The sequence below is a fragment of the Arthroderma uncinatum genome (genome assembly GCF_011692745.1).
Source record: "Arthroderma uncinatum strain CBS 119779 chromosome Unknown scaffold5, whole genome shotgun sequence".
NCBI classification, from domain to species: domain Eukaryota; kingdom Fungi; phylum Ascomycota; class Eurotiomycetes; order Onygenales; family Arthrodermataceae; genus Arthroderma; species Arthroderma uncinatum.
Genome location: NW_022983867.1, coordinates 680,472 through 704,965, shown reverse-complemented (window position 1 = coordinate 704,965; position 24,494 = coordinate 680,472). Strand labels below are relative to the sequence as shown.

The window sequence follows — 24,494 nt, the reverse complement described above, 5'->3', positions numbered from 1 at the left end:
CATCTACTTCTCATCTATGTACAATATATCCGTTCGGGGCAGTTTATAGAAACATCAAGGAGATATATACAACAGACGACTCATTTGTTAAGCTATCAAGTATATCTTTTTTATTTTTGATCAAATCGTATCATGTATAGACATATTGGTTCAATACTTCGTGTAAACGTAAGAACTGCCACCAGAACATGTCGAGCATCGAATTTTCCGTAAATTCATAATTTATTCCGTCCCCGTCCTTCAAACAGAATCCTTAGACATTTCTTTAACATTGCTTCCGGCCCTATTCTTACGTGCAAGGGTAAATCCACCAGCGAAGAAAACAGCAGCTTGCACTCCCAATACCACTAAGAGAGTTACCAATGCACCAATGACACCAGCCACAGGGTTGGAGATGCCGTTGTCGCTCTTGACCGAAGTGGATGGGTTGGATGGTCCATTGCTAGGGGCATCGGGGCATCCTTGCTGGCGCTACCGCAAGCCTTACACCATTCGTCCTGCGACGTGATAGCGATCTCCTTCATGTGTGAGACAAACTCTGACCATGGCAGGAGAGTCTTTTCCTGGCCGAAAAGAGGGTAAACGGCTGGCTCTGTGTCAGCTGAGCCGGGGATGGTGGTTCCATTGTGGAAAAGGAAGCGCACGCTAATGTCGGATTCGGCCGGGAAGGAGTCGGAGGAAGTGGTGGCATTGGTGACGAGCTCGAAGGCCATGGTGGAGGCATAGTCGGGAATGCCATTGAAGTTGTTGTTGGCGGCGGGGAGTTTAGCGAGACCGAAAAAGGCCATGAAAGAGGCGTATGCGCCGAACTGAACGTTTACTTTTGGCTTTGTCTTGTGGGATTTGATGGTGTCCATGAAAGAGTTGAGCACTTCACCGGCCAGCAGGGATCCGCTGACAGCACGGATAGAGTCCGAGGCGTTATATGCCAGGCTGAACTCATGAACGTTGGCGAGAGATTGGAGACGGGAGTAGGTAGCATCAGTCAAGAGCTCAGATGATGGGAAAGAGTCTGATGAATTGTGGATGGAAGCAACGTTCAGAAGGTCGAAGATGGTATAAGCATTCTTGTAATTGATCTTGTCCGATGCAAAGGTACGGTCCAGCATCGGAGTGAGGGACTTGTAGAAGCTATCAGTTGACTTAAGTAGCTCCTTATACTCATTCGATAAGAAATAGTTGTTGCTGCTGAGTTTGGCATTCTGACAGGAGCTGGCACTCTGTAGCCAGGCCACATTTTCACTGTTAGATCCAGACTGCACCTGATCGATGGCAATCAACTGGTATCCGTCCATTGGAGCTTGGACGACGGTACCATTTCGGAGAGTCGTCTTTGCTTCCTTGCCGGCTGGCGGGTAGAGTCCCTGGAAGAAAGCAAGGGCTGATTTCTGGAGAACCTCGTCCTGGGGAGCAGAAACAGTAACCTCTCCTGGAGCGATGATGTCCGGGCTAATTCCCAGCACCTGAGACGAAGACGAGGAGGAGATGTATCGGTTTCGGTAGTATGATCCAGAGCTGTAGACTTGACTATAGCCCAAATCCGTCAGGACGGTGGGAGGAGTGGACTTGGACGTCCTGTCTCCATGGCGAGAGAAGATATAAGCACCCAGAACAGTCTCTGCAGCGCTGACGGGAGCCAGAAGAGTGACGGCCGCAGAGAGCGTCAGCAGCGAGGTTCCTGAGTTCAACATGTTGGCTGGTATATCGGTTCAAAGCCACGCCGAGGGGTGTTGCGACTGGAGAAACAAGGCTACAGAGACAGCGGCTTCCACTGTATATATATGCAGCCGTCGGATGTTATCGTTGAGGGGCTGTATAGTGGGGGAGAATGCTTCCCTTATCCTTGAAAAAGCAAGCTTCTCTTAACCGGCATTTAGTTATGGTCGTATCCACGGTGCATCCACGCCCTACCCGGTTGACAGAATGGTTAGTTGGGAGAATCAAGCATCGACCTAATATCGTCTTTGTCTAATTCCGCATGAATAGCACCGATCATAAGTAAGAAGCTCTTGGGTCATGGATAATGTCAGTCGTATACAAGACGCTCTTGGGCCTCAGGGTCGATCTGCATACGTACAAGCTTTCTTCTATCCGTGGAGAAATCCACCTGGAATCCGTGTCGAGTTCCGTATCTTCCGGTGTCCATGTCAATATCTCCGGGGTGCGAACTATACGATATGGAGAACCAACTCGTCCATCCGTCTTGTTGTTATATCTGACAACTCCTATCCAGACAAGGATCATAGACTTAACCCTCGTAGCTAAGTTTCCGGCGCTAAAGAGATGTCTCCGCGCTTCGCCATTTGGGCGGCCGCAAGGTAGTCTTTCCATCTCAAATCAGCTCTGTCGGAGAATATTTTGTTTCAATGGAGAGTTAATTGCTCCGTCCATTGGCATCTGATGGCGACATTGAGCTCATGAGCAGGTATTGCTGGTTTGTTGGCAATGTTGCTACTTGAAGGCGAATATAAAAAGGGGGATGGTTTCTACCATGGAGCCCTTTATGATACCCTCTACCTGAGCAAGAATCGATACGCTCGATCTATTTGCATGTCCTCTCCTGAGCGATTCGCCTGATGACAAACGCCATTGCTACCCTTTTCATCCTATTTTTATATCTCATCCTCGTTGACGGCTACAGTGTCAACCCTTTTTCCTGTCCAGCCCCTATATCAGGAGCTATGACATCAATCTGGGATGTCCTCATCGTGGGCGGTGGCCCTGCTGGTCTTGCTGCCGCCTTAGCCCTCTCTAGAAGACTTCACACGACTCTTATATTCGACTCGGGCGTCTATAGGAACCGCTTCACAAGCCATATGCATAACGTACCAACTTGGGACCATCGAAATCCTGCCGACTTTCGCAAGGCTTCTCGAGACGAGCTTGTTGCTCGTTATGAGACGGTCCAGTTCCAAGGGGCTCATCTCGAGGGCATAATGCAGAGAGCCGATGGTGTTTTCGCAGCATGGGACAACACAGGCACACAGTGGCTTGGTCGAAAGGTCATCCTAGCCACTGGTGTACGTGACAAGTTTCCAAACATTGAAGGTTTTGAAAACGCGTGGGCAAAGGGAATGTAAGTCTCCTCCGTTTATCCTGATAATCAGGGACGTATCTAATACACCTTTCAGTTTCCACTGCCTCTTCTGCCATGGCTATGAGGAGCGTAATGCCTTATCGGCTGGAGTTCTCGCATTTGAACTCCTCGAGACTACCCAGACTGCTCTTCATGTTGCTAGAAGTGCTAGACGGCTGGCTAAGTCAGTGACAATATACACCAACGGCTCAGACGCACTCGCAGCTTCGATCCAAGCGGATTTAAACCCCGGCGAGGAATTCAAACTCAACACAAGCCCTATCACAAAATTAGTCAAGCAACCACAGGGGTCAGATGTGACGGTGCATCTTGATGATGACAGGGAAGTCTCTGAAGGGTTTCTGTCAGAATCTTCGTGTGTACGGCGTCTTGGCAGTATCAGGCCAACGCCACTCCCCCCCTGCAGATCTGTTTGATTACGGCTCGTACGTACGCTACGCCTTCCCCCATATATAGAGGCCAGATATGGCCTGTTTCCCTAGTTATTATCATCATTCATCGATATTAGGCCTATTTTTCGCTCTTTGCTATTGTATCTTGGGCTTATAGGCATTGATTTGCCGTTCCGCTGTGTCCCGTAGAGACGCCATAATCGTACCGATCATTAGCGCGCTCCGATAGTTTCTCGTATCCGGGCCCAGGACGGAAGTGAATGGCCCTTTTGCCGAACAACTTGGACTTGAACATACGGAACAAGGTGACATTCGTACTCTAAACCAGTTCGGCGAGACCAGTGTGAAGGGCGTATTCGCTGCAGGTGATTGTTCTTTGGCTGCGAAGACGGTTGTAAATGCACTTTCTTCTGGGAATTTTGCTGGTGCGGCGGCTGCGTTTCAGCTGGAGGCCGAGGCTTTCCCGCAAAGATGTAACAGGGTATTTTGTTCATATTAAATATTAAATTCATATCTTTATATATATATGTTCTGCGTCCAAGATTTAGTCGATTAGAATAAACATAAGAGCTGACAGTTTATACTTCCTGATTAGTGTTTTCGCTGAGTTGGACGATAAATCAACCTGTGTTCCCCGTAAACTAGTTATTCTATTCCTCCACAACTCAAGCCACCCGGCTGTGATTATTTTTACGGTCAAGATGGACATACCAGAGGAGAAGGAGAGTCTTATTAAAGGCGAGTCGGAGTTAGAGCAACGTGAAGCCCCCAGACGACTTACCTGGCGTGTCATGGCATTACGGCTTGCTCAGTTGTTATGTTTGACCGGGGCCCTGTTTGCTTGTGTCTCGTATGGCCGTCTTACTCGTGACAAAAGAGCCATCGACGTGGATAAGTTGATGCAGGAGTCGCCATTGATAGGTTAGTTGGGTTAATTTGAACATCTGTCAAAGAATAAAGTCATGGCTCACGCATGGAGTAGATACACACGATGACTTTCCAGGTCTCATCCGCACCCTTTACCACAATGATATTTACCAGAAAAACTTCACGGTTAATGAAGGGCTTCCTTTACATGTTGATTTCCCTAGACTTCGTAAGGGTCGTGTAGGAGGTCAATTCTGGAGCGTTTATGTTGATTGGTAGGTTCTCTAATGGCTTGATATACGTCCACGGCTAACATTGCTCATAGCCCTGACGTATCTGATAAATACGATGACGAGGTCTACTCGAAGAGTGTGCATGACACATTCCAACAAATTGATCTGGTACATCGTCTGATTCAGGAATATCCTGAGACCCTGGTGGGAGCCCGACGTGCGAAAGACGTGAGGCAAAACTTCGTCCAGTCTCCAGGCAAAATCTCAAGCTTGATGGGAGTGGAAGGTCTTCACCAGATCGGAAACAGCGCAAGCATTCTTCGAGCTTACTACCAGCTTGGAGTCCGATACGCTACACTCACTCATTTCTGCCATAACAAATACGCTGATAGTGAGCACCCAAAGAAACCTCTCCACGGCGGCTTGTCAGAGGCTGGAAAAGCTCTCGTCCTAGAGATGAACCGTATAGGGATGATGGTCGACGTCTCGCACACTAGCGCCGACACTCAACGCGACGCATTGAAGGCGTCTCGTGCTCCTGTTATATTCTCCCATTCCAACGCTTTCGCTCTCTGCAAACATACCAGAAATGCCCCGGATGATGTATTGCATATGCTCAAGGCGAATGGCGGTGTTATCATGGTGACCTTCTTGCCGGGGTATCTGAATTTAACGGGCAAGGCTTCCCTCTCTGATGTTGCTGATCACATTCAGTATATTGGTAATTTGATCGGCTACCGTCATGTTGGAATCGGCTCGGACTATGATGGTATGGGGAGCGCCCCCAAGGGACTGGAGGATGTCTCTCGCTATCCCGCTTTGATTCAGGAATTGGCCAACCGGGGAGTAAGTGCTGAAGACCTCAAGGATTTGATGGGCCGTAATGTTCTTAGGGTTATGGAGGCTGTGGAAGGAGCTGCGGCAGAACTGTCCAAAACTGTGAAACCGCTCCAGGACCATGTTGAGACTTGATATTGCCTATGACTCTGCGTCATTTCGCTCCGCTGTGTCGTTTGCTGTTCTTATCTTAGGTATATGTGTTGTGGAAATAGCGGTAGATCCTAGTCTACCTCGTTGCTATATATATAAGTTGGAAAAATAGTGATAAAGGAGGACCGAACCAGGTCTTTTATTCTTTCATTAACGTGTCTCTATCAGCCATTAACTCACAGCCGGTGCGTATAACACCGACCATACCACCCGTTTGAATGGTCTCACTTCCACCCCCTGACAACCTCCACTCCACATCTGCCAAACCCTCTATCCAGGAAACCCGGACTTGGGGAGGAACCTCTAAAGTCTGAAGTTCCGTCGCCAGCGCGGTGATTATATCAGCCAATGCTAGCCCTTTGTTGGATTTTAGCGTTTGTACGGTATTTAAACATGAAGTCACGTCTGACGTTGATAGGAGGGTTTCTAGAATCGTCTTGACGTCGGCTGGATGTGGAGCAGCGATGCATGTGTAGATGGTCTCTTCGGTGATAGTTTCTCTTTCTTGCGGTGGCTGGTTGGTGGCACCCTTCGTTGAAGGGAGCGGCATGCCTATAACGCGTATATTAGTATATAATAATAGCAATGGAAAGTGGTGCCATGTAGAAGGTACATACTACTCGCGTGACATGCTTGGAGAACATTCAAAGCTCGTCTCATGTCTCCTTTGCTCAATTTTACCAGACTATCAATGGCGTTTGGCTGGATCTGCACCTGTTCCTTCTCTATTACGATATCCACGAGTTTTCTGATATCTTGCTCCTTTAAGGGGCTAAATCGGAACCGTGTGCATCGAGATAGTAGTGCAGGTGATAGTTTGTGAGTATAGTTTGCAATAATGCAAAATCGGGTGTTGGCAGTATATTTTTCCATGATTCGACGTAGCGCCATCTGTGCAGCTGAAGTCATGGCATCGGCCTCGTCAAGAATAATAAGTTTGAATGCACCTAAGCCTGACCCCGACGAGGGCGCCGTTGAGAATATTTGCTTTGTACCTGCAATAGTACATGCGGAATTAGCACTTTGTCTCATTGTTTTCCGAGAGGGATGGCGTATTGCGCACTGGCAAAAGTTTTGATCTGTTCTCTCACTACATCAATTCCTCTGTCGTCACTAGCATTGAGTTCTAGAACCATTTGGCGCATGTTCTTTGTTCCATATATCCGTCGCGCCAGCGCGAGGATTGTCGAAGTCTTTCCGGTTCCAGGAGGGCCATAGAGTAGAAGATGAGGCAATCTCTAAATATGGTATAATCAGTAGGCGCATTCCATTTCGTATACAATGTTGTGTATCTCACGTTTGAGTCGACAAATCTGTTAATTGTGGCAATGATGTCTTGGTGTCCGGAGACGTCGTCAAGCGTATCTGGACGGTATTTCTCAACCCTTTCCTCAGAGTTAATGACCACACTCAAATCAAACAGCATTTCAAGAGATAAATGAAACAAACTCACCAGGGAAGATTATCTCCTGCTTCAACGGGTAGATCAGCAACGATTCTTTTGCCTTTCACATCTGTGCTATCAGCATTAAACACGGTCGACTCCTGGGCCGGCGGGGCATCAATGTCCATATCATCTTCGTAATCCGACATTTCGGTATCGTTGGTACTACCAGGTCGTTTCTAGCAGTTGATAAATGTAGGCCAGTTCCAAACAGCTCAAAATTAAGTATATAGTAGCTTGGGGGAAGCAATTGGCCCTCGTTTATCACTTTCTGTACCGTCAACGGGCTTGGATAGCTTCAACTTTTGACGCGCCGCGTAAATAGGGCGGAGACGGAGAAACGAAACTCCGCCATCCCTCCAACTGCGTGACTTCCGCTATGTCATCCCGCCATACAACGAAGCTCCCCTGGAAGGCCGATATCAAGCAGACGGCGCATACCTGACGCAGCAGATACTCATATCCTACCAGGTTACTTTTTCTCGCCGTGTTATATTCCTGCCATAATGCCTGTAAGCTCCAATTCTTCCGTGTTAGCTATGTTGCATGATACCTAACCCGCTGCTAGGCATACCACTCTATCTTCCTCGATGAGGAGGGAGTGCAGACGATAGGTAGGACATATATCAGCAATTATCTGATATCATTTGTTTAATAAACCCCAGAACAGGATAGTTACTTACACTACGCATAGGAAACTTCCCTATCCTCCCCCTCCGCACTCGCACACGTGGACCGGCATATACACTACCACTTCTGCCCCCAGGATCCTCCGACATCGACATCGACCCAGATAGCGAATCATATGACTGTCTTGATGAAGTTCTCTCCCTATACCGGGCGAATACGTTCTTCCGGAATTTTGAAATTAAGGGTCCTGCAGACCGGATGATGATTTACGGCATATTATTTGTGAGCGAGTGTCTGGGGAAAGTCAAGCCAAACATGGCGTCGAGGGAAGCGGAGAAGGTGAGCTTTTTAAGGTGGAGGGGTATACCAGCTACAATGATTGACTGTTTCCAGGCTCTTATCAACGCCTCCCTAGACCACTTTGCGATACCGGGTGACGCAGCATTTCCCCTCAACCAAGCATTTGAGCCTCCAAAGGATCGTCAAGATGCTGAGGCTTTGAGACAGTATGTTAACATTACCCCCCACGACTTTATATCCATTACCCATGTCTTTGAAATACCCATGTAGCCATGGCCGGCTAGATCCAGGGACCATTCACTGACGTATTCTCAATCTAGATATATTTCACAAGTACGACAAGAACTTGCAATCAGACTTCATACTAGATTATATCCTGGAGGCGAAGGGCCATCTAAGGTAAGCTTGAACCCCTCATTGAGTGAATCTTACTCTAGATATGAAAGCTAACTGACTTGCAACCTAAGTGGTGGCTAAGCTTTTCGAAACGGAAGTTCATGGGCAAGTCCCTGTAATCCTTGTTCAGCAAATGGTCTACGCAATATCCTGGATCCAAGCTTGTTTCCTGCACTCTGAGCCTGCTTGGCCTTTTTATGAGGAAACTTTGGAAGCAAGAATATGAGTAGGGTGTATCTATTTTTTATGAGCATACAACAAACGAATAAATCATATTTCTTATTAGGATCCTGGTGGTCTTTATCCAGCCTAAGCTTACAGCGGGGTTCTGACATCCCCTCCTGCATTCATAACAACCGGCCGTCGGTCTCTCGAGTTTCCGTTCATCATGCAGGCTTTCTCTACCTAGTCAACAGGGCGAGTTTACGTACATACTATGGCGGCGATAACCCCATCACTAAGTCCGAGCTCACTTGTCGGATTTAAAAGGATTTACTGAATGATTTGATTATGTCATCAGGTTAACCCCGAGCCCTCCCGATGTAAATTTCAAAGCATCTATACGCATTTCAAAGCAGACACGCTAACAATTACAAACAACCAGATCGGTGAATCCTTGAACGGAATTTAGCTGCCCGGATTGTCGGAGCTTACTTTGCCCGTCCTCAATTTCTATGAAGTTATCGCCGTCAAGGCAACCATGATACACGACAGCAGCAATATAAATATGGCCTTGTGGAATCCCGTCAATATGTGTTTTTGGCTCTCAATATCATCATCAACTTCATACTTGAATATCAATTCAACCAGACATCCAATACACCATTGTTCTTGCTCATTGATTCCTTTGAAACCTTATCTAATCTTATCTCAAGATGGCATACCTAAAGAACGTTGCTATTGTCGGGGTAAGCAGAGACCCCTACCATTAGCCAAATATATTCGTACCCAAGCTAACAATTACACAGGCCACAGGCTCCGTTGGCAGATTCATCGTCCGGGAGCTTCTCGCGGCTGGGAAACATGAAGTCACCGCCGTCACCCGAACCGTCAGCAACGCTGTGATGCCAGATGGGGTCAAAGTCGCAAAAGTCGACTACGATGTCCAATCCACCCTAGTCGATGCGCTTCGCGGGAAGGATGTACTCGTCGTCACGATGGCACCGTTCGCGCCCAGTGATACGCAACTCAAATTAGTCGAAGCAGCAGCTGAAGCTGGTGTGCCCTATGTTATTCCCAACGGATGGGGATTTGATCCAAACCATCCGGCAGCAGACGATGCTTTTATGGGGCCCGCCCAACGCGCTGTCATCAAGCGTATCGAGGAACTCGGAAAGAGCAGCTGGATTAACTTTGTGTCTGGTTTCTGGTACGAGTTCAGCCTGGTTGGTACCAGTGACAGGTTCGGGTTTGATCTTCAGAACCGATCTGTGATCTTCTACGACGACGGCATGGCTCGCATCAACACTTCGACGTGGGATCAGACCGGAAGGGCTGTTGCTAAGCTCTTAGCTTTGAAGGAAAAACCCGACAATGCCGACGACGATAGCACGACTCTTTCAAGCTTCAAAAACAAGAATGTCTACTTCTCTTCGTTCTACGTGACCCAGAAGGATATGTTCCAGTCCGTCCTGCGAGCGACTGGGACTAAGGAAGAGGATTGGAAGATTACTTACGAACCCTCGGATGAGCGCTATAAAGTTGCGGTGGATTTGATGCATCAGGGGAATCCGATAGGGTTCGTGAGGGCTTTGTACGCGCGTGGATTTTATCCAGAAGGATCAGGTAATGGCTCTGCTGGTTTCGAGCCTACTCATGGGCTTCAAAATGATGTGCTAGGCTTACCGAAGGAGGATTTTGATGAGCGAACTAAGGTTGCCGTTGAGAAGAGTGAAGGTTTTATCCGTACATATTAGCTAGGTAGAATATGCGCGCTGACTTGAGGTTGAAGGCTGCATATGCCGCCTTTTATCTTATCTATGTTGGAACTAGGTAGCTGACGAGGATGATGGGAGACGGAAGATAAACTGTGAACGTGTCTATAGAACTATGTTGATATTGTATTTGATATTATTCATATATAAATTCTCTGCCTTAATCAATCCAGCTCCATCTCCATCAGAAATGAGGGAAGTATGTAGACCAGTTAACTGTTTGAAACGCACTCGCAGGTAATTCGCGAAGTCCAATAACGTCTTCAACCAATATATAAACTCTGCAAATAACGTATAAGGGAAAAAGTGCTAACGCGCCAACTATAGACCATAATGGCGCGTCGAATGTAGGGTCTTTGTCGGGTGAATTGTTTATCACCTTGCAGCTTCTGCAACAAGAACGATTTTGAGCCTTGTTAGAAGACTTTCTGGTTTCCTCGCTAGGTTGGCGGCTGAGATCCTTGCTGGTCACTGGGGGTGGGAGACGCTCAAATTCTTGATCCTTCTCCTCTCGGGAGAACATCGAACGAATCTGGGTTTTTATTTCCCTTTTTGTTTTCGGTTCGATTCCAGTATCGCAAAAGGATGACTGGAAACACGCGCCAAATATACCCAGCGCAAGTGTAACTAGCATTGTTACTCTCCATAATAGCTTCTCCTCATAAGAAGGGAAGTGAAAATTCCATGCTGCGAAGAATATCCCTAAATACGCCATACTGAAGGTGGCGGAAATATTTCCCCCGATTTTGGTGAACCTGAACGAGGGAATGCGTTCGATGGGACGCACTCTCTTCGGTTGGTAAATGACACCCATATGTCCTAGGATATTCACGCAGTATGTCCATAAGATATTAACAATCCATTCTCCACGGTCGACAAAGTCCATAGGCGTGCGTAGGTATGGTTCTGAGGCGGCATCACCAGCATTTATAAGAATTTCTCCCATAGTGAACTTGGATTCGAGAATGATCGCTGATTCCACATCCATAGGTTTGTGTGCCCAACAAATGGCAGCCCCCAATGTGCAAAATATGAATCCAAGTGTGGTCAGTTCGAAAGTCGTGATAGCTAGGTTTTGTGTTGCTCTTGCGATCACAGTAACGGTGAACCAGAGAATTTGGGACATGGTAATTAATCTATAATTTCTGCGTCAGTGAAGTAACATAAGCATATACTTATATCTAATTATAACCCACTCACCTTCCAAGTCCACTGGATTTATTCCTGTCGCTAATACTTCTCTTCGTTACCCTAGGGAATTCAAGATACCCATTCGTTACCAAGTAATGCAGCTGTTTAGCATTGATTGGAAATGACTTCCATCCGTATGGCTGGAAAACGAAACCGCCCATATCGGCGTAGAATGCGTGAGTGAGAGTCCATCCAGAATGCCCGGACTTGCGAAATAATTCAACTGACGCTTGCGCAGATGTGTATTGTCCTAGGGCTAGCATGAATATGAACTCAGGCCCCAGCAAGCAAAGGCAGAACATATGCCATTTGTCTATCAAGAGATTCCGCTGGGGGTGCCTTGGAGACGGTACATTGACACATATCGAGGACCAACCGCACAGGAAAATCGTTATAACGCAGGAAGAAACGATGTCAAGTGTGCCACGGCTATCGGGCGAGGAAACCCAGCCCCGAAACTCCGTGTGTGTTGTAGTAGTGTTGTTTATTGCACTGCCCATCCTTTGATGAATCGGACAGCAGGTATAAGGAGAATGTCATAGCTATTCGACTCTCTCTGGATATGAGACCGAAGGGCCCTTGGAATATATGCTATTTTGTTCAGCACCATGCCGAATTTTAAGGCGAGAGTTGGGCTGTATGCACGTAAGCGCTCACTCCGTAGATCTTATTTATAAATACTAGAAAACAGGGATACCTATATGGCGTTTTCTTTAAATTGGTGCGTTGTGCGTGTTTGATACAACCTAAGCGCCAGGGGCTACTCCCGCCCGCGCTCAAGGACGATCATCAAAAGACACCCGTTGAAGTAAATGGAGGACGTTCATAGCCAGATATTTGGATGCTTTTATATCCTAAATCCTAGCGGCGGAATAGAGAGGGATTCGTGTCAAAAATATGTTGCATCGTGTTGAATAACTCGGTGACATCGCGCTCCCCATTGGCAGCAGCTAATCAACTAGTTATTATATTTAACTAGTGCTGCCCCTGAAGTCCGCCCCTAGTTGATGAGCTATAACTACACCTTCCATCCATCATCGCTGCTCGCCTTTGCATGCACAATCAAATGCAGTTATAAGCTTATAGAACCAGTTACATCGAGAGGCCCTATTGTACTCTCCCCTTTATGTCGACCTCCCTCATTTAGTCCGCGGTGTCTCTGTACAAAAATGTGACTCCGAAGACATGGTAGGGCCTCCTTATGTTTGTTTTCTATCTCCATCGTTTAGCTCAATGACCACGTCTTCCTCTCCCTTTCTAAACCTCTTCCACAGGCTCCCTTGCATACCGTCCGGTACTTGGATGGCAAACACACTGAGCACCAATCCAATGAAGCACAGAATGGAGCAGCTATAATAAACACTCCTATAGCCGACATGGCCGATGCCACCGTGCTCGGTTGATGGATCACCATATTTATGCTGAACTCCTTGTGCAATAGCGGTTACAACCGCGAGACCCAGTACGGAGCCGCCGACTTGTAGTGCAACGTTGAACACACCCGCAGCAACGCCTTGGTTAGCCTTGGAAGCCGATGACACGACGATGAAATTTGCCGTGATATATACAGCTCCAATGTCGGCAATATACAGGATCATTCCGGGGAAGGTATAGCGCCAGTATGAGGTGTCTTTGTCAACGAAGGAAAATAACAGGACACCGGGGATTGAACACGCCCAGCCAAGGATAAACTAGCAAGAGTCAGCTAGAGGCTTTAATTTGTCTAGAGAGGTATAATCTTACCATAACACGCGCACCGAGGATGGGTACCAAATATCCAGACAGAGTGTTGAATATGAGAGCACTGATACCCAATGGAATAAATAGAACAGATGTGTGAATGGCGCTATTGCCAAAGGACTGGAGTTGGACGGTGAGGAAGTACGTGCATGCCTGGCGAACAGCGTAGGTGTTTATAGCAAGCACAAGTGTGACGTTGAAGGACGTCGAATTAAAGAGATGCGGCGGTACTATACCGTTAGGGTGCCGGCATTCATGGAAAATGAATCCAGCCAGAAGAAGAACAGAGATTACCAGAGGGACAATGATACGTACTGCACCCCATCCCGCAGTATTTGCAGATGTCAGGGCGTAGGTTAGGAGTAATATACCCGAAATACTCAACATAACGCCGACAGGATCAAATCGGACTATCATCTTGCTGACTATTCGGGAGAGGTTACCTTGTGCCGGTTCATGCTGCTCAGTCCCTTCGATGCCCTGCGATGATGCAACGCCCTGAGCTGATGGCTCGGCTAGTGGAAGAATAAAGAAAGCGACGGGGATAATGATACCGGAAAGGATGAGCGAAATCCAGAATATCCATCTCCAACCGAGGAATGCAGTCAAGACTCCACCGAGGATAAGACCAACACTAATCCGAAAGCATTAAACGAGGGAAAGAGAAAAATGTGCAAGAGCTGATAAACGTACATAAAGCCAACGGATCCAGCTACACCCCACAACCCAAGAGCCCGAGCTTTCTTGACCGGATCCGGGAAGCATATAGCGATATGTGCCTGAGCTGAGGGGATGGTAAAGGCAGCTCCCACGCCTATAGTCTAATATGAGCTATTGGTCACGAAATCTAGGGAGTGACTTACCTTGAAAAGCTCTAGCTACAACGAGGCCGACGAAGTTCGGCGCAAGGCCACACGCCATTGTAAAGACTGCGAAGAATGTCATGCCAAATAAAAGAACGTTGCGATGCCTTTGAATTGCCCTTGTTAATGTATGAAAAGTTAAATAGATTAGAGCAACGTACCCGAACAAATCACCTCCGCGGCCACCAAGTAGAAGGAATCCTCCAAACTATGCTATTCAGAGCTGGTTTCATTTTCGAATGGGTATCCCAAGCCTTACTGTAATTGAATATGCAGATATAACCCATTGTAGGTCGCCTTGATTGGTTGACCATTCCGTTTGTATGGTAGGTAGGGCAATGGTGATAGCACTTAGATTTGAGAGATCTAGGAACATGGCAGAGCATCTATGATGTAATCCTGGTAAGCTAGGGAAGCAGAAGTATATATATAGAGACTTACATGACTGCTAGAATAATATAAGGATTCCGATCTGCTGGAGAGTTTTGGATCTCGCGAATCCTTTGAACAGGAATTCGCCTCTCTAGGCCTTCCATGGCAAACTGAGCTGAACGTCAATTAGGTATATGGATAAAGGTTGAACGATAACGTGGAAAATGAAACATCTAAAGAGCAAGGTGGTGATCTCGTCTCGTGAAGCTTCCAGCTCCCTTTTATATGTATGGATGAGCGGAGTCGATTTACTTCCCTATCTGCTCCCCGACAGAATTTCGGCCCCTCAGCAGGTTTTAATTTTAGATTTAACTCTCGAATATCATTGGCCGATTGGGTTATTTATGGGGCCGGTAGCTTATCATCAGTAAGCTCAAAAACCTAATCTTATCTAACCCAAATCTGGAAATCTGGAAATGCTTGGACAAAAGGTTGAGTTGATGCTTATTTCGACTTCGGATGGGCGGAAGAATTGGTAGAAGCCGGTGTTTATTTATGGGTTATACTTGTCTTTGGCTTCTGTTGTAGTCGGTTCTGGGAGTTGCTTGTTCGAACTAACAGCTTCCAACCCTAGAGTTTTGAGGTTAGCGGCGTCATTGTATCATATGTATGTATTAACAGCATTCTAATACCCTCACTGTCTGGCATTAACTAGGCACACAGCCAGATGAATCCTACTTTCGTATATTTACTTAGCACTTTTGGTAGGTCGACGGGATCGTAGACGTTTATTTTTAAGCGGTAGAACGGAAGGCGCTCTTTATATGTTGCGCCTGCCTCGCTCTCGACATTGTTTAGAAGAGGGACGTTCGTTGTTATGGTATGACTCTCACTATATCCCGAGAATGAAGAAGAATCCGTCAAGAAAGCGGCACCGGTATAGCTGCGCGCGTTTTTAGAGTACGATGTGGGTAGGATTATCCAGGGAGCACCGGGATTTAGAAATACCCAAAGACCTTGTTGAAAAAATCGATTGCAGAAAGCACTGCAAAGCATTATTGGAAACCAGAAGGGCCGGTCACACGGGTTGAGAACATTTGCCAAAGGGCAAACAGGAATTCTAAAAAGCACAGAACTGAGGCGGTAGGTACGGAAAGGCCTCATCAGAAGTAAACCAGGCGCAGACATTAAATCAGGCGAAGCTGAGGCAGGCAGAGTGGAGGGCGCTACCAAATTACTTAAAGGCCCAATATATCAACCAGATAAAAATATCCTCTAATCAAGCTGGCTTCATAGGCCTTGAAGTTATCCATAGACTTGCCTTAGGAAATGGATAAAGTGCAAGGATCCTTAAAGACTTTCTGGCAGACCTCCGTACGGAGAAAAATCTTCTTAGGGTTGGTGTATGCGGCCTCCACAAAGCCAGAAATCAAGGAACCCAACCTCTCCGGCTACACGTATGCCTTGACGCGTTAAAGCCTAGCCTTTTAAACAAAGTCTACTAGATAATAATGAGGAACAGCAAGATGGCCGGGACGGTGCAAAACCTGGCAAAAACTAAAGAGGGTCCTCATAGATGAGCTACCAACAGCTTGAACACGCAGCCAAGCCCAAGCTAGGTAGCAGAAGAAACAAAAAGACGCATTGAAAGAATTATAGCAAAACATAACGAAATACGAGCCATGATATGAAGTTTTAAATGACGGTGTCGCCTTGTCTAGTCACGTGTCAAACGGGTTTTGCTCACCGCAGAGGACACGATGAACATCAACTTTGGAGAACTCCAGTTTCAAATCCGTCAGTGCAGCTAACAGGTAACCAGAGCTTCTTTCTCGCCCAAGATGCTTTGGAAATACGCGAAATTAGTTATACGCTTGCATATACAGTCATTTTTTTTCGAACGGTGAGTATGCCACTTCACCCTTGGTATCTTCACAGTCTAATAGTTTACTGTTGAACGGAGATTCGGTGTAATACTGCCTGATCGTACGAAACACGTTAGTCAACTACGCCGTTTCATTAAATATCAGTGTCAGCTCTCCATCATCGAACAAATGCTACGCCCGGCGTTTTAACGCCTGTTTCAGCTGTAGCTGGCATCTCCGCGATGGCAAGATACATGGCCGTATGAGGAACATAAATAGGAGCTCAATATCGTGTATTTAGATGATCAGTGCTTGATAGATTGAAATCTCATAGATTGCTCCAGACCCACCTGACCAACCAAATCAATCAAATATCTCGTATCTCAGATTTACCTTCTAGAGTAGGCGCCTGCAAAAATGAACATCTCTTTCATTATGGATTTGTCCGGTCCGTATCATGAGGCCCTTAAGAGGAAGAGCGTTACGTCAAGTTTAAAGTTGAAGCCTTCAAGCAGCTTGCGGCAAACTATATTGACCATAGATATGTGATGGATATCATGAAGCTTGCGGAAGGGAGATTCGGCCGCGTCTTTCTTCTTACCATGGACGATGATTCCCCAGCAAATGCTAAAATACCGTGTCAAACTGCTTTCCCAGAATGTTACGCAACAGCAAGCGAGGCAGCAACTTTGGAGCTATATATAATCTATAAGTCTAACATTACATACGGGGCGATTCAAGGTTGAGCCTCGCTACTGATGGGCTACTTGATCTAGTGTGCACAGAAGCTGTCTCCTGAGTACGAACATTAGACAGTGACGAGAAGGCAGAGGCCCATGAGCTATACCGTCGCAGGCTGCCATTCCGCTACCATCGTATATCTATCGGCGCGTTCAACAAGCGGCATATCAATGCTTTACGTGACCCACTGATAAATACACGGAAGCCTCTGGGAAGGGAGGACGCCGGTGGAATGGAAACACTATCATCTTGAAAGGAGCTCTGGTTAGGATCGCTGGTTATTGGGACCAGCTCTCAGATACTAACGATATTGATTGCCCTATCAAGTTCGATATACCAGAGACTTGAGAATATTCTGCTTTCAGGAGACGTGACTCTATTTCAATGCTGGCGTGAACCGCCAGCGAGATGAGCTGGGTATAGGTGGAATGGTTGGACAGCAACGAGGATTATTGAAGCAGCGATCAAGAGGATCCAGAGGCTTAAGCGATATATGCTAAGCAAAGCAGAAGGCCCATGAAGCGGATATCGCCTTAATTAACAAGAGAGGGTCGTTTGGCGGCCAAAAGGAGATTTACAGACCTAAAGCCTGCAAATTTATGGGGTAGACGCCAAAACGCGAAAATAGAAGCCAAAGTATAAGCCCGCTAGCTATCCCGCGAAGGTTCCGCCGTTGCATATTTGTGCCGCTCGGACATGAATGTTGGGGTTTGAAGGCAGACTAAGTACTCTATGACGATCCTCCCAGCTGGCTAGATTCAGGCGGATTCCTTAGTTGAATTTGCCTTGCTAGGTAGCATTTTCCTTTTCCATCATGGCCGCACCACGGCCTTCCCGGGCGATCGGAAGCTAGAATTTAACCTGCGTAATGCATTCTAATTAATTTAGGCGCTTCGGTCGGGAAAGCGATTTATTATACATAATTATTAATAATAATAATAATGGCAGCGGCTATCGAGATGTTGCGGTGCCAGGGAAGGCGAGGGGCGATTTACACGACTTGCAGACCCCTGCCTTAGGTTATATGCCTTGCGGTCAAACAGGATTTATATCTGGCAAGTGAGCGACATTCGTATGCATATTTGATGGCAATCGGGCTGCATCGCTCGTGGCAACGTCTTTCGGCGTTATCTCCTATCCATGCACCAGGTACAGGTTCGTGTCACGAACTAATGTACATGCAGTCCTGCGGGCGTGGAAGTCTGCCCCTTCGATCGTACCTATGCATATGCAGGGCACTCCACATGACGCAGCGGTGAAAGTCGCTCGGTGTTACGTAGGTCGAGAGGGATGAGAGATATATTTGAAATTTGGATGGTTTTATTAACTAGCTAGTTTTCTTGCGAGATCTTTCTTTCTTCCCACTTATCAACACCGTGCGCTACTGATACACAAACAATGGAAGGAGAAGGAGAAGTAAAAGTGGTGTAGAATAGCACGTCTGAAGCGTTTTATCAGGTTTCAAATCGGCATCAAGCCCAGTCGCGTCAACGAATATAAAGCGGGAAATAGAATGATGACCCAAGGAAAGACATCGTCTGACGGAAACGGTAAATATTGTAGGGTAAATGTAGGGTGAGAGTAGTACAAGGTACAGCAGACCTTGGTTAATTAGAGGGTAGGGTGTATATAAATGGACATAAAAACGTGCATATGCATCATTATCAAAACCAGAAGATAACGTGAGATGTACGGTACGCTGCTATGCGATGCAGACAGAGTGGATGGAGCTAAGGATAGGGTAGGGTAGGATAAGGGAAGGGGGAGAGTAAGAAAAAGAGCGCATTCGCGTTAACGTATCGGGTTATAGTTATATAAATAAACGAAAAATCCTTCCAGAACACCGCGCAAAGTAACCGAACAACACATGGATTCAAACAAAGAGAGAGAGAGAGAGATGAGGTATAATGTGGATATGGGTATATAGCATTGTAAAAGAAGAGAAGGAAAGTCTGGTGGTGGATGGGTTACCACGATTCTCTATCTCTTGGATTTGTGCTGAGCGAATTCTCCCGCTCATGGCTCTTCTTCTTGAGGTTAATGCCATCCCCGATTTCGGTAACCTCCAGATCCGCATCGAGGTTCTGGTTGAATAGCATCTTAGGGTTGATGCGCCATGCTCCTTGTGGGATGAAGGTACTGGCAAAGATGATGACAGCCATGACGCTGTACTGTACACCTGCGACATTGTGGATCGCAGAGTGGATGTTGCCTCCATCACGGCCTCCAGTTTGGATGTAAACGGAGTCGATGTATTGGCCGAGCAACGGCGAGGTGATGGCGTAGGTGACGATATAAGTGGTGTAAAGACAGGCCATAACAGCACCGAGGGCTGAGACGTTTTGGGCCTTGGATTCGTGACGAGCGAGAGTGGCTTGGATGTAGGCTGCGAGGGAGACGTCACCGGCAGCCCAGCCGAAGGAAATAGGGAGGAAGGTCGCCGCGATGATCCAGGCATAGATCACTTGGTCTTTTGGTGGTGTCCAGAAAGAGAGATACCAGACTCCACTAAGCATGATGGCGTCGAGTCGGACCCAAGGAATGGGGGTGGTGACGAGGTTGGTGAAGAGGAAGACGAAGAGAGCACCTAACAGTTCACCCAGGTTAGAGCCACCAACGATGATGTTAGCCCAGGCAGAGTGGCCTAGATATCGGCGGGCGATGGCGGGAGCGAGGCCATTTTCGAGGTAGCGATGACCGTAGAAAGCGATAGAGTAACCGGGGATAAGCCAGATGAAGCGGCGGTTAGTAAGTAGCAGTTTGGATCCGGTCCAGATGGATTCGCCGAAGAGATAGAAGGACACGAAGACGGCCTTGATATATGTTGGGCGTTTGCCCAAGAGTGGAGGTGGTGGAGGCTGGTAAGTGTCTGCCTCACTGATGAAGAACCAGGTTATACCGGCCATGGCGAAGAATACGGGAGTGATGATGAAGGAGTAGTTGTTCCCCAGGTTCGGGATGAGGGCGAGAGCGGTGCAGAAAGCGCTGGCGGTACCGGAAATCTCGTAGAAGACGTGGACCATGGCGTCGAGACGTCGAAGCTTTTGGATGTTTCCGCCCACGATATCACGAGGAATGATACGACGGATCAACTCGACCATCCCATAAACGATGCCGGTGACACAGTAGATGGGTATAATACCGTCCGTGTTGTAGTCTCCGTAGTAGTGAAAGTCCAGGGCCGGGTGGTCGCCGCGGAACTCGGGTGGCATGATAGTCCCGCCTGTGGCAGCGTCCACCACCATGAGGATAGCGGTGAAAAGGCCAAACAGCACGACCGAAATAACCAGAACAAGTCTGGCGGGAGCACGACGAACCAAGGGCGCGATGATGATCGAACCGACACACTGGCAGGCCTGGTTGAGGCCGCTGAGCAGACCGACTCGCTCGAACGTCTTGGCCGGTACGTGTCTCATGGCGGCATCGTAGTCGTACCGATTTGTCGCGAGGGCGAGGATGGAGCCATTGAAGGCTTCGAGGCCGAACTTGTAGAATGTGATACCTAGAATGTATAGGAAGATGTTACGACGCTCGACGGCATTGAACATGCCCCAGCTGCTGCGCACGCTGTCCTTGACGGTAGCTATGATCATGGTGGGCAGACTGATCCTGTTGATTGTGATTGTGGTGGTGCTGTAAGTGGTCCGGGGCTCATCTCATGCTTCGTCTCGACAGCGGGAAGATATGTCAAGGCAAGAGGTAGGTAGCAACGGACAGCAGCAACGGCGACAACAAGCAACAGAGAACAGGGACGTAGCGGGAGGGACACGGAGTATATATGAACAAAAGACGTTTGTGGTTCCTGGGGCTCTGGTCCCTGCGATGACGGTTTCCCATCTGCATCGCAACCGACACCAGCCAAGGGCTTGGAGCGAGCAAAAAAAAAGAAACCGAAACCACGCCCAATGACGGACAGCATGCCATGCCCGTGCAGCCGGGGCAGCAGGGGGGCTAAGCAAGTGCTTCTCTTAGCAACTCTTTGACTTCTCTCAAGGAGCCGGGACATGCATCTCCATCTTGTGTGGTGGAGATGCGCCTCGGAGTGGACTTGTGGACTGGGGGGAACGGTAAGAAATTTCCGTGGGCCAGTAAGTGATTGGGCAACAGGGGGCCATCTTCTGACCGCGCCCATACAAAATCGAGCCCATCGGGGAGAAAAAGCAGCCAGAGAGGCGAAAGCTTGGATCGACGGCTGTGGCATTTTTCGGAGGCTGGTGAGATGCTGCCTATAGGTCCTGCGGCTAACTCGCCTGCCACCATTTAATCCAACTGGCAACCCTATCCTCGGCATCGATAGTGCCGTAGAGAGACAGGCAGATCGGGCTTCGCGGACGTGAGTTTTTGTTCTTCTTTGAGTGGAGTCTATCCCCGTCGTAAATTAGACCTCAGCCAGTGTGTCGGTATACGTATATATAGAAATGGTCTTTGCATTTTTCTTGTACTCCGTAACTTGCTTTAAAATCCCCCGATCACCAGGCTCGTAGCGTATCAGGCAGCGTATCAGACGGCGTCCAGAGGAGAGCTATATCCATCGATTCGACCCCATCAGGCCCATGCTAGTCATGCTGGGCAGTTGTGATGGCGGAACCAGCTTCTGATTCGAGGCACGGCGCATATCGCGCGCATCTCCATCATCGAGCTTCTAATTTGGGCGTTTTTTGATGCTGCTAGTTGGCCCATAATTTACGCTCAAAGGCTGCCCAAGGAAGGTTGGAGGCGACGGGCGGGCGAGCAAATCTTCACCCATAACGGCTGCACGTGCTGGCCATAGCTGGAAGTACCTCTGATGTACCTCGCAGTAGCGCGATGTACGCAAAGATACATGCAAGTACCCGCATACTATGCAACAGCGATGGAACTCCAATGGGACTCCAATGGGACTCCAATAGGACCTCCGATATGGGCTCTGCGATGGGACTGCAATAGGGACTCTTGTCGTAAGGGGAGAACCCTCGCTCGCCCCCCGTCGCTAGTCTCGCTCGTTAGCAGGAATATCTACACAATTCACACTTTTCTACATCGGCAAGGGGAAGTTCTATCACCCCTTCACACTTCACGTGTAGCAGGCCGTCGATGCAAATGGCGACAACCGTTCTCTTGGTTATGATGTTGGCATATACTGGCGTGTATTGGCATTTTTGCTGCTCCGTGGTACTGGATTGCTTCATATGTATCTCAGGTCACAATCACATTCTGTGTAGCATTGTTGTCATGCAATTGGTGAAACAGGGTGGACTCGACAACCCCGTAGTATCAACTGCTATCTCCATCCATACCCATCCATCGCTTGGGGAAATGCTCCTCTCAGCGCCGCACTAAAGCAGTTGGAAAACGTGTTGAGCATGGACATGGGTCCGCCAGTCTATATGCGAATATGTGTGTAAGTACGTAAAGTCTGGTCTTTGGTGAAACATCCTCCATTATTCTCGTGGCTGTCGCCGTGATTAGCCCCCCTGCATCAAACGTCCACATACTTAAGCATTCGTAGCGGTATGACAGTCCCCCGGTAGAGTAGCGGAAAAAAAACGTGTAGTTCCCGGCACTCTGGATGCTCTATTCCGGGTCCGTCCGGTCCTGTCCTGTCCTTTCTATCTAGACCGTCAGGTACCAAAATATACCGTTTAAGCAGCCCTCTGCAAGGGCCCGAAGCCCATTTTCATGACGTCTCGGTCTCATCAGCTAGCTTCCGTCGCTTCTTCGCCTGCACGCCTCGAGCTTCCACCTTCCCAATAGCAGGTAATACCCTGACTGCATGGAAGACGTACCCCTCCGCCCCGCCCCGGCCTGTCATAAGAGGGTGTGTTCGTCCAGGAAGAACTTGCCATGCCCGTACGCGAGACGTGTGTAGCGTTGGCGCTAGCAGCAGCGTCGGGTCAACAGGAAAGTCTTCTTCCTTATCCTCTGCGGCCCCTTCTGCCACCTCTCGCTTATAGGTGATATACGCGGTCCTGCGTGCGGTTGAGTATAGATCGGCTAGCTGAACTAACGGTTCAACGTATGGCGAATAAACAACCACCTGTGCTGACCCTGCCAGTAGCGGCACCGTGTGCTTAAGTATAGATGCAGGATCCATTAAAGTTGCGACGATAAGGCCATCGAACCCGCCCGCTCTGGTTTCGTCAACCACATTACGTACCCTGGTCCAGCGCCGTTTCTTTTTGAAATGCATTCCTCGCTTCGATGGTTTCCAGCTCGCGAGCTCCTCTTCGGTGACTTCGGGTGGCACCATATCATATATTGCGTCTTCAGACGGATGCAGAAGCTGTAACCACGAAAGCGTTTTCAAGTGAGTGGACAGCGGATGAGTTTCGGATGGCTCGTTGACATCATGGGAAAAGTATTTTAGCATACTTAGGTTAGGCTGTAGATTAGGATGGATCACCGTTAGTGTTGTGTGAGAAGCAGATACCCCTTCAGCAGGCGTCTCATCCTCCATAGATAGTGTAGGTTTCGCTGGCTGCCTTGTAGAACTGTCAAACCCTTCACCTGATAGCACCTCTGGAGGATATAGTATACCCGCCCTCTCGGCCATGGCGGCCACCACCAAGCCGCCTGTGTCATCCACAACTAGCCACCTCCCTCGTGCACGCTTAACCACCTCGTCTACTTTCCCTGCATTATCAGTGGCAACTTCACTCTCACCCCCATAATGAACATTAGCCCAGGCCCCAACCAGGCCCAAAACTTCATCTCGCAGCTCCATAATTCGCCCTGGAACCTTTTGCTCAATCACCCACTCGGTCAACAAGCCCACATCCATCGGCACGACCGTAAAACGATGCATATATTTCTTCCGTTTCCTAAGCATATACTTTGCACGTGAGAACTGCGTCTTCTGGTCCAGGGCAGAATGCGATTCGAGTAATCTTGCTATAATCTCCCTCCCCGCGTGTGTAGAAGATTGTTTAAGTTCCTCGATCTGTGCCATCGTTAACTGCTGTGTGCTACCCTGGTCGATTATATTTCGGTTATCTTCCTGCGGAACTGGAATGGACGGTGTATTTGTATCGCCTTCAGCTTCACCATCACCCTCGCCGTCGGCCAGTAGAGCTTCGGTATGTAGCTCCGTTGCTGGGACGATGCGCAGGACATGTCCGTCGGCGTCCGGGTGGTCTGCGATTTCAAAAGTCGCGTAGAACGGGCGTCCAATTATTTGATTGCATGGAAACGAGCCATACTTGCCCAGTGATATATTCCTGCCATCGTCAGTAGCTATACTTCTTATCGCGTGAGGGGGAACGGCCGTACGAATGGGGTGTTGTCTGGAGGATCTTCGTGGAGTCTGACGGCAGCTTAAGCGCCACATATGCGTTCGGCGGGATAGAGGAATGCATCTTTATCCTCCCAGCCGGCTCAATTGCCCCTTTGTCCAAGGATTATATGCCAATATCTGAAGCTGCGCGGGTTGAATATCTGCGGCCAATCTCGAAATCCAAAAA

The 24,494-nt window shown here is 48.1% G+C and overlaps 8 protein-coding genes across 8 annotated transcripts; 3 read left to right on the top strand and 5 right to left on the bottom strand.

Annotated features, from left to right (window-relative positions):
- Positions 1-356: 356 nt before the first annotated feature.
- GIQ15_06609 (uncharacterized protein) lies at positions 357-1,691 on the bottom strand (the record flags this gene model as incomplete). The annotated part of the gene is made up of 1 exon (XM_033554026.1): positions 357-1,691. One exon carries the CDS (start codon positions 1,689-1,691, stop codon positions 357-359), a length of 1,335 nt encoding a protein of 444 aa, XP_033403541.1.
- A 990-nt stretch (positions 1,692-2,681) lies between these two features.
- On the top strand, positions 2,682-5,561 carry GIQ15_06608 (membrane dipeptidase GliJ; the record flags this gene model as incomplete). The annotated part of the gene is made up of 5 exons (XM_033554025.1): positions 2,682-3,076; positions 3,132-3,386; positions 4,085-4,410; positions 4,493-4,631; positions 4,682-5,561. The coding sequence occupies 5 exons, from the start codon at positions 2,682-2,684 to the stop codon at positions 5,559-5,561; spliced, it is 1,995 nt and encodes a 664-aa protein (XP_033403540.1).
- Positions 5,562-5,567: 6 nt separating this feature from the next.
- Positions 5,568-7,172, bottom strand: GIQ15_06607 (replication factor C subunit 3; the record flags this gene model as incomplete). The annotated part of the gene is made up of 6 exons (XM_033554024.1): positions 5,568-5,605; positions 5,760-6,131; positions 6,197-6,574; positions 6,643-6,817; positions 6,877-6,964; positions 7,033-7,172. 6 exons carry the CDS (start codon positions 7,170-7,172, stop codon positions 5,568-5,570), a joined length of 1,191 nt encoding a protein of 396 aa, XP_033403539.1.
- A 357-nt stretch (positions 7,173-7,529) lies between these two features.
- GIQ15_06606 (ARP2/3 complex subunit Arc18) lies at positions 7,530-8,223 on the top strand (the record flags this gene model as incomplete). Its single annotated transcript, XM_033554023.1, has 4 exons — positions 7,530-7,535; positions 7,592-7,637; positions 7,718-7,992; positions 8,047-8,223. The coding sequence occupies 4 exons, from the start codon at positions 7,530-7,532 to the stop codon at positions 8,221-8,223; spliced, it is 504 nt and encodes a 167-aa protein (XP_033403538.1).
- Positions 8,224-9,224: 1,001 nt separating this feature from the next.
- On the top strand, positions 9,225-10,265 carry GIQ15_06605 (CipA protein; the record flags this gene model as incomplete). Its single annotated transcript, XM_033554022.1, has 2 exons — positions 9,225-9,257; positions 9,318-10,265. 2 exons carry the CDS (start codon positions 9,225-9,227, stop codon positions 10,263-10,265), a joined length of 981 nt encoding a protein of 326 aa, XP_033403537.1.
- A 2,070-nt stretch (positions 10,266-12,335) lies between these two features.
- Positions 12,336-14,135, bottom strand: GIQ15_06604 (aminotriazole resistance protein; the record flags this gene model as incomplete). The annotated part of the gene is made up of 5 exons (XM_033554021.1): positions 12,336-12,424; positions 12,763-13,165; positions 13,218-13,848; positions 13,908-14,028; positions 14,078-14,135. 5 exons carry the CDS (start codon positions 14,133-14,135, stop codon positions 12,336-12,338), a joined length of 1,302 nt encoding a protein of 433 aa, XP_033403536.1.
- A 4,887-nt stretch (positions 14,136-19,022) lies between these two features.
- On the bottom strand, positions 19,023-20,648 carry GIQ15_06603 (uncharacterized protein; the record flags this gene model as incomplete). Its single annotated transcript, XM_033554020.1, has 1 exon — positions 19,023-20,648. One exon carries the CDS (start codon positions 20,646-20,648, stop codon positions 19,023-19,025), a length of 1,626 nt encoding a protein of 541 aa, XP_033403535.1.
- A 2,063-nt stretch (positions 20,649-22,711) lies between these two features.
- GIQ15_06602 (uncharacterized protein) lies at positions 22,712-24,389 on the bottom strand (the record flags this gene model as incomplete). Its single annotated transcript, XM_033554019.1, has 2 exons — positions 22,712-24,251; positions 24,304-24,389. 2 exons carry the CDS (start codon positions 24,387-24,389, stop codon positions 22,712-22,714), a joined length of 1,626 nt encoding a protein of 541 aa, XP_033403534.1.
- Positions 24,390-24,494: the final 105 nt, after the last annotated feature.